Source organism: Triturus cristatus, chromosome 2_1, assembly GCF_964204655.1.
Source record: "Triturus cristatus chromosome 2_1, aTriCri1.1, whole genome shotgun sequence".
Taxonomy (NCBI): Eukaryota; Metazoa; Chordata; class Amphibia; order Caudata; family Salamandridae; genus Triturus; species Triturus cristatus.
The window spans coordinates 69,070,895-69,079,451 of record NC_140581.1 but is presented as its reverse complement, the minus strand read 5'-3'; the positions used below and the strand labels follow the sequence as shown (position 1 = coordinate 69,079,451).

Here is an 8,557-nt window from a genome sequence, read left to right as displayed (position 1 = left end):
TCTCAAATAGCCCCTGTGTAAAATAAGGCAGTGTCTACCAGGCACGGTCAAAGGGATTATGATGTCAATTTCTGCCTGCCTGTTCATGGCGATTAACCTGCCATGAACAACATGCGTAAAGGGACTTTGATGGTTTGTAACAGGCCCTCCCTTGCCCCCTGGTCTACTGGCCCCCAGAGACAGGACCTGGGGACACCTATGGTGCCTCACTACATATCCCAGCACCATGTGGCAGGCACCGCATGGTGCCTACCATGTAGTGCCGGGAATACACTTCAACTCACAGCATGCATGAATATTGCAACTCACCAGAGAGGCCCACCGGAGGGCAATTATGGAATTAGCCTAAATAACATATGATCAATTGTATTGGTGGTGAGTTTATATTTTATAGTTTTAAAAGCTATACTTGGAATTATTTTATAATAAGTTTGTTTTATTAAATGTAATGTATATGCTATGGTTTTAGATTTTACTTACTTACATAGTGGCAAATCTTGCCTACCACACTGACCCTCCTCACACATTTTTTGGTGCACACTGTACTCTCTGTCTATTATTCTGATCTTTAAATCACTAAAAATAAATATTATCACAATATTTGTACATATATCATCTAAGAAAGTCACTAGTTTTATAAGAACCTTCTTCTTCTGTTAAAAATATACTTCCCAATGCTGTGGGCATAACATTGCTTCCATTCACTGTCTCCAGGGACGTAGCAGTTAGCACAATGCAGCAGTATTCACTCACTCCACTAGCCATCATCTAAAATAATGTATTCCATAGTGCATATTAGTATGTGAACAGGCAAAAAAAAAAACTAAAGACTCATCATTCCCGATACAAGCATTAAAATGTAACAACATGCATTGATGCCTCAACGTTATTTACAAAAAATGATCAGATACATGTATATCATATCTCAGTGCAGTGCAATTGCAGATAAGGATCAAATTAACATAGTGAGGAATTTTAGAATTTAAAACAGGTCAAAATTCAAGTAACCTCAAGTAAATAAACTTTTATTTTAATAGTTAGAAAAAATGTAATTTTCTCTAAAAATATTTGGATAAATACAGGATTACGGAGCTCTCATTTGAAATGTCTGTGCTTTCTGCTGCTAGCATGTGTATCTAATGAGCAAATTGTGTTTAATTGCAAACTGTGGCACAAGGCAATTCAAAAAAACTTGAAACAGATGTTCTGCAAGTCATTTGTTTGTCATTTAAAAGATGGTGTCTTGTCCTCGCAGTACAATCAAATCCCCACAGTGAGAGTGTGTTTTGCACCCAAGTCCCCATAAGAATACTGACACAAACACACACACATAGCTGTCATTTCATTACATTCACAGTTTCAGTATCTTTATACTGCAAAAAATTAAAACTGACTTTAATTTATGAACTGTTTTTGTACAATGAACAATGACCAGTAGAAAGGAGAGCTTGATGATGCTACTCATTCTAAGCTCCAGCATTTCATGTAATCTGATTTATATTAAACTAATTGTAATGTTTTTGCAACAAATTACTAACTGCTTGTTGATGGGTTTCTTCTTCATACTACAGAATCTGCTTTTGTTCGTCATGTCTGCACCATACTTTGTGTTTCACACAAGGAAGCAATATTCTAACAATGTAAGTAATTTTTGGAATGATGATGGTGTAACCTAGAGTTGTAAGGAACAAAATACCATCTGCCATATGTTAAAATGTTATTGCATGTCATATCTGCCTCTGGCCTCCTTGCTCTATTGGTAACAAAACTCATCTGTGACCTGCAATAGCCTTATAATGTACAGCTTATATTACTTTATCCTATGTATAATTCATCTCCATTCATATAAATATCTTTCTCTTTGTCTCATTCTCACCCAGCTTATCTTTATAGCACTGTGTATCACCTTAATCTCTCAACTCTTCCTTCTTCAAACTTTCTATTTCTTTCAATAATCAGCGTTTGTGGAAATTATTTCTCCAGAGCACATTTATCAGTGAAAGTGGAGTTTAATCTGATGGCGTCAGATGATTCTTTGCATCTGGCCTTTGACATATGTTGCAGCTGTCTGCCCTCTCATCCTCCAGAGTCACCAAAGAAGAATTGTCCAGTATATTACTGGCAAAAGTTGAATCATGTGCATTATGGTAAAAGTATGATGTATTCTTTTTGAGCTTTTCCTTCTAATTCAGCCCTGCAATGCGTTAAAGATCTCTCATATGATTGCCTCTTCAATTCTCGCAATGCCAGTCATAGGTTCTGGAGTTTTTAGCTTGTCTTTTGTCATTTTTGTAAAGCTTGCCTATAATTTATGGGTGTGACTCTTTACTTCAGAATTGTTTTTGTTTTATCTTTCAGCCCTGAGACTACTTTTCTTTGTATGATTACGAGGACCCAAAATCTCCTTAAGACCTATTGTAGACTCTTCTCCAAATGTATATGTTCAATCAGTGATGCAGTGAAGATTATTTCAGGTTAAAGGAAAGTGCTATGAAATATATTTTTCTCTGTTTTTATTTTATTTTCATCAGCAAAAATATAATGGAATCTTGATACTTTCAAAACCATTTGAGTTCCTACATGTAATGTGTGCCCCCCTTGCGAGTTGCAGAGAAGCATAACATTATGTTTGCATACTACCAAGATAATGTCTTCATTGTTTAGCTATGTCTCTCATGTTGCTCCTGTTGACAAACTGAATGCTATTCAGAGAATCAACCTGTGAAGTATAAAGGGCTGAGCAGGAGCTGCATTTAGTCTGACCCATGCAAATTATGACTTATTAGCCAAGGCACACTGGGGGTTAATACGCTATATTTATTTGCAGGCATAACAGTGAAAACCGGTTATGAAAGAAACATTAGTTAGTGTACAGTCAATCATAAGACAGAAAAGGACAAATCACATTAAGTGCAGATATTTTGAGAAGAAACTCTAAGGCATCATCATTAAGAGTCATGAAATACATAGCAAGAGAAAAACAGGTGCATTCTTCAATTTGTTAGCACATTCTAAAGGTCAACATGTCAGGGCACAAGGCCACATCTAATTTCTCCTGTCATGTTGAGCCTTACAAAGTATGGAAGTATTCTGACAGCTACAGGAAAAGTGGTCTCATACAATGCCTTCTAGAGTAAACCAGGCTCCAGCCGAGCACAGGAGAATCCTCTCCATGCTTAGATGCCGCACAGGACATTCACAGGAGAAGGAGCTCTGACAGCTTCACTGGTGTCTTCCTCATTATAAAGGATGGAGCGGGCACATTTTCAAAGATCCATTACATATAACAAAATACCTATCTGTCGGCTTCATTGTAGGGAATTAACAATTTTACTTTAAGATATGCTTTCCATAATAAACAGATCTAGCATATGTCATCTGAAATATTTTTCTCCTAGTGAACCTGTCAGGCCTTGGGCTGTTAGAATTTTCTTACCACCTTAAACAACTGAGGACTCATGTACTGAACTTAAGCTTTCCAAAAGGTAATAATCAGTCACAGTTGGCAAAGAAGGTTTTTAAGGGCCAGATGTACCACCAGTTTTTGCAGTTGCAAACTGGAAATTGGCCCGTTTGCAATCTCAAAAAAGGGTGGTGGTATGTACAAACTCTATTTTGTGAGTTGTTGACTCGCAAAATAGCACTTGCACATCGCTATTAGGAAGAGGCATGCCAAGGGTGCTCCTTCCTCATAGCGAGTCAGAATGGTATGTACCATCGTTTTGTGACTGCAGTCTAACTCTTACTTCAAGTACGTGGTAAACCACTTGCAAACGGGAAGGGGTCCCCTGGGGCCCCTTTGTGAATGATTGCAAAAATATTTTTTAAGAGCAGGCAGTGTCCCCACAGACCACTTCCTACTCTTAAAAATGAAACAGAATGTTTTAATTGTTCTTGTTTAAAAGCATCCCCTTTTCTTTTAAGGAAAACGGGCTGCATTTAAAAACATACATACTTTATTGAAAAAGCAGTCACAGACATGGTGGTCTGGTGACCCCAGCAGCTCCCACCACCCCTGTGAGTGCTGGCAATTCCCAATGGGTCACAAATTGTGACCGACCTCATGAATATTCATGAGGCAGGTCATTTGCGACCCCATTAGGAATTGCAAACAGTATCTGAGACACTATTGTCCATTCCATTTTGCGACTCAGAATTTGTGACTCGAAAAATGTAAGGGTCATATATCTGGCCCGCTATACAAGGGTAAATCTTCCATGTCCACTGTTCATTGAGGGGGTAACCAGCACAAAATCCTCTGCCTACTATGATAAACTGTGCAATTTCATGTAACAAAATATCTATCTGCATGTTTTATTAGAGAGTTCCACCTCTAAATGCCTATTTACTTTAACATATGCTTTTCACAATCAATATGTCAGGCTCTTCAAGTCAATCATTTTATTATTGGCTTCTCATCGTGCCCACTCAAGCCTAGTATAGCTCCTTATCATCCTTGTCCTCCAAATCCACACTATCCTCGTTTGTTGCACTTGAAGGAAGTACTTTTGCCTCCTTTAGAGATGGAAACAAAATGTCCTGGAGAATTGCATCTTCCACATATTTGAGTGTGATCTGAGCAGTCTTTATCAGAGGCTGAATTGCATCTTCCACATATTTGAGTGTGATCTGAGCAGACTTTATTAGAGCCTGAATTGCATCTTCCACATATTTGAGTGTGATCTGAGCAGTCTTTATCAGAGCCTGAATTGCATCTTCCACATATTTGAGTGTGATCTGAGCAGTCTTTATCAGAGGCTGAATTGCATCTTCCACATATTTGAGTGTGATCTGAGCAGTCTTTATCAGAGGCTGAATTGCATCTTCCACATATTTGAGTGTGATCTGAGCAGTCTTTATCAGAGGCTGAATTGCATCTTCCACATATTTGAGCGTGATCTGAGCAGTCTTTATCAGAGGCTGAATTGCATCTTCCACATATTTGAGTGTGATCTGAGCAGTCTTTATCAGAGGCTGAATTGCATCTTCCACATATTTGAGTGTGATCTGAGCAGTCTTTATCAGAGGCTGAATTGCATCTTCCACATATTTGAGTGTGATCTGAGCAGTCTTTATCAGAGGCCGAATAGCATCTTCCACATATTTGAGTGTGTTCTGAGCAGTCTTTATCAGAGGCTGAATTGCATTTTTGCCACATCTAAAGCAAATCATGTATCTTACATCTTCTGTAAGCTTTCCACAGGCCAACTGTCTGGACTAGAGTCATTCATGTACAAGTGTAAAGAAAATCACAGTTGACAAATCAAAAGCCAATAACTCCTCAGAGAGTCTAACAAAGATCATTGAATTCACAGAGTTTGTTCGAGTGGATCACAAACACCAAAAACCTGCCTACTAAAGTTTCATCCAACAACATATCTGCTTATAGGCTCAACACAGTATAATAACAATCCATCCTTATAAGGCTATTGTCTGTCGGGCTGACTCACTTTGTCATATTGATTCATGATAAACAGATGAAACCTTTACCCTTTACGCGTTATGATTTCTTTACACCTTTAGCCATGGCAGATCTACTCAAATGCTCGTAAACTTGCAACCATCATGCATACAGATGTAAACTTATAAATATGTGTAGAAATACAGTTGCAAAAAAGATAAACAATCAAGCTAGATGGGGTCAATTAGGGATCATCACTTTTGTTTTGTTAAACATTTGTTTATGCCGTGTCTGGTGGCTCAGTGGACTAATGCATCTACTGCAGGGGCCTGTGTTGGACCTTTTGGTCACAGGTTCAAATCCTGGTGGGTCGACTCAGCCTTTCATCCATATGAGGTCAATTAAATGAGTACCATTGAGTTGGGTAGCAACAAACATCTGTTATTCAGTGCCAAGATACCTGTGGTGGTGAATGTGCGCTTTACAAATACTTATGTTATGTTATTTGCCAGAGAGGTTGGACAATGCAATAGCTCTTGCCTACTACGGTAATCATTGAGATTTCATGCAACTAAAAATCTGTCCATGTCTATGAAAAGCTTGCTGTCTTTAAAGTATGCTCCTTATAATGAATAAGTTAGACAAACTGCCGTTTTCATAATGTTTCTTAACAAGATCACCAGACCTAAGTCATCTGAGATAATATTTCCAGTGCACCAAAAAAGAGAATAGCTTGTCAGGCTACCCATCCCAGGCTTACAGTTTTGAGAGCAAGCTTTTCTATAAGACAACCATCAGACACATATTCACAAAACTAGAAAGGTTTACACAATTCTGTCTTTCCAAATACGGGCTGATAAGGATTCTCACACAGTAAGACTTCTATATCCACAGTTTATCACACTGAGTGCCCTACACAAAAACCATTGCCTACTATGGCACATATGTGAGATTCCATATTACATCATATCTATCTGGAGGATTTAAAATCGACTATTGATATTCCAACCTTAAAGGTCCACCGACCTAAACACATGCTTTTCAGAATAAATGTGTCAGGCCCAGTGCCATTATCATAACACTTAATCACAGACAGTTCAGGTCTATAGTCAGAATCACTGACTTTCCACTGTAAACTGCTCAGTCCTGCTGCATTGAGTGTAGATTTTGCTGTAAGTCAAAAAGTGGAATACGAGTAGTGTTTTAGTGGAAGAACATACATTTGGCCTATTCAAATCCAGAGACCCAAGATGTGGGTGGCGCTTATGCCCCTCTCTCAGTATGACTTCCAAAGCTCTTTTTTGATTATGATATAACTTAAGGTCAGGTAACAGTTGCACTTTCATGCTGGAAAAGAGAGTCCATGATGATTAGTGAAGTCCTGGGTCTCAAACACAAAACTGCAGTCTGAAGCGCAAAGTTAATAACCACACTCCTGTTGCTGCCTGAGAAAAACAAACACTGTAAATGATCTAAGACAATTTTAAATGGGTGCCCATGAACGTTTCAGCTTGGGCAGCTGGCTAAATAAACAAATTGATCACAGCTGTGAATATGGCAAGCTGTTTTCTGTAGAAGCACATAACATTTGCCTAATCAAAATATGTACTCCAGACTATCAACATAAGGACGGGGTCAAAGCATCTCAATTAGTACGGTAGAGAGGGAGTTCCCTGTCTGAGCTTTGATGAAGGGTGAGGGTAAGACATTATCTTTATAAGGAGTGGCTTTGAGGAAGTTCAATATGATGGTGCGATCTGAGAGGGATAGAAATTTAAAGATGACTTGCTGCATTTTGTGGCAATGTGCAGGTGTAAGAGATAAGGCAGGGTTGGTGTTGGAAGTTCTGTATTCATTGACTGAAGAAAAGGTTAATGGGATTGCCCTTTTCTTAGTAATGGGTAAAAGGAGGGTCTGGCAGGGGGTTGATTCTGTGCTTGATTTTATGCCTTCTTTAGGCTTGAGGACCTGGTCAGCTAGCAGCACATTCACAATTAAGGAGAGAAACTTAGGAGATGTGAGAGCTCCACCCAAAGGTATTGCGTAGCAAAACGCATGAAAAGAAGTAGATTACGGGGATTGCCACAAACTGCAGTGCTATAGGAACGCACAGATTTAGGACGCTGCAGCGTTCTTCAACCTACGGTTAGCCTCTTCCAGCCTGTGAATGATGGTTGGTAATCTAACAGAGATCAGGAGTGAGTAATCTGTACTACTTTCAACCAGGGGGCGTAAAGTCACTACGATTTCATCCAAGACTCTCAGAAGACCATCAAGCACTCCACTGAGCTCCAGGTACATGTTGGCCGCACTGGTCTTGCCAGCCACAGTGCTCAGTAAACTGGTGCATTTCCTCAACGAGATGAGAAATGTATTCAACTCTTGTTGCAGCGCCCTTTCTGAGTTTAAGTCCCGTTGATGGAGCTGAATTTCTACAGTATTAGCCGCAATGGTCTGTTCTGTGGAATGGATGGCCTCCATACAGGATTGATGCTGAGATTCAAACTTCTCCGCAGTTTCTTTGTGTTTCAAGTGAATCGCTTTAGCTTCTTTAGCTGCCGTTTCAGCATTTGCAATAGCTTCACCTATTTTTGCCATGACGTAAAGACCTAACAGAAATGGAAAAAGACTATATGTTTATTGGCACACTGTAACACCGAAGTTTGTGAATATATATAAATGATCAGATTATTCAGACCATGCAATTAGTAGTGGACAAAGCATTTAACTGCACATTTTTAGAATTGGGCTATGAGGAACCATCTTAAAATGAGTTCACGGTTTGCTACTTGCATAACCCTTTAAATGTTAACATTAGACCTTGGCAGATTATTTAATCCCACCAGCAGAATCATAGAAATTACTGATGAATTCTGCCGCTCTGCTGGTGGAATTAATCTGCAGTGGTTGGTTTCTAAATAGGGCTGGAAGGGGGAGCAGTCTCTTTACGTTTATGAATCACTGCAGTTTAAAGTTTATTCTGCAATATTTTTTAAACATAGAGGGACTGCTCCCTCTTCCAGCCCTATTTAGAAACCACTAACTGCACTTAAGTGATTACTGCAGAGTATGTAAGGGTGCCTAAGGGTATGTACTGCTGTGATTTCTATAGAGGGCTGGAAGGATGAAGTAGGCCCTGTTTAGAAACCTCTGAAC

At 39.2% G+C, this 8,557-nt stretch overlaps 1 protein-coding gene across 1 annotated transcript in view; it reads right to left on the bottom strand.

Moving 5' to 3' along the window:
• Positions 1 to 2,797: 2,797 nt before the first annotated feature.
• LOC146863753 (uncharacterized) overlaps positions 2,798 to 8,557 on the bottom strand; it is a 218,590-nt gene continuing 212,830 nt past the window's right edge. The window contains exon 4 of the mRNA XM_085627901.1: positions 2,798 to 8,010. Coding sequence (XP_085484027.1) covers positions 7,517 to 8,010 — 494 coding nt within the window. The 3' untranslated portion in view covers positions 2,798 to 7,516. The remainder of the gene's footprint in view (positions 8,011 to 8,557) is intronic.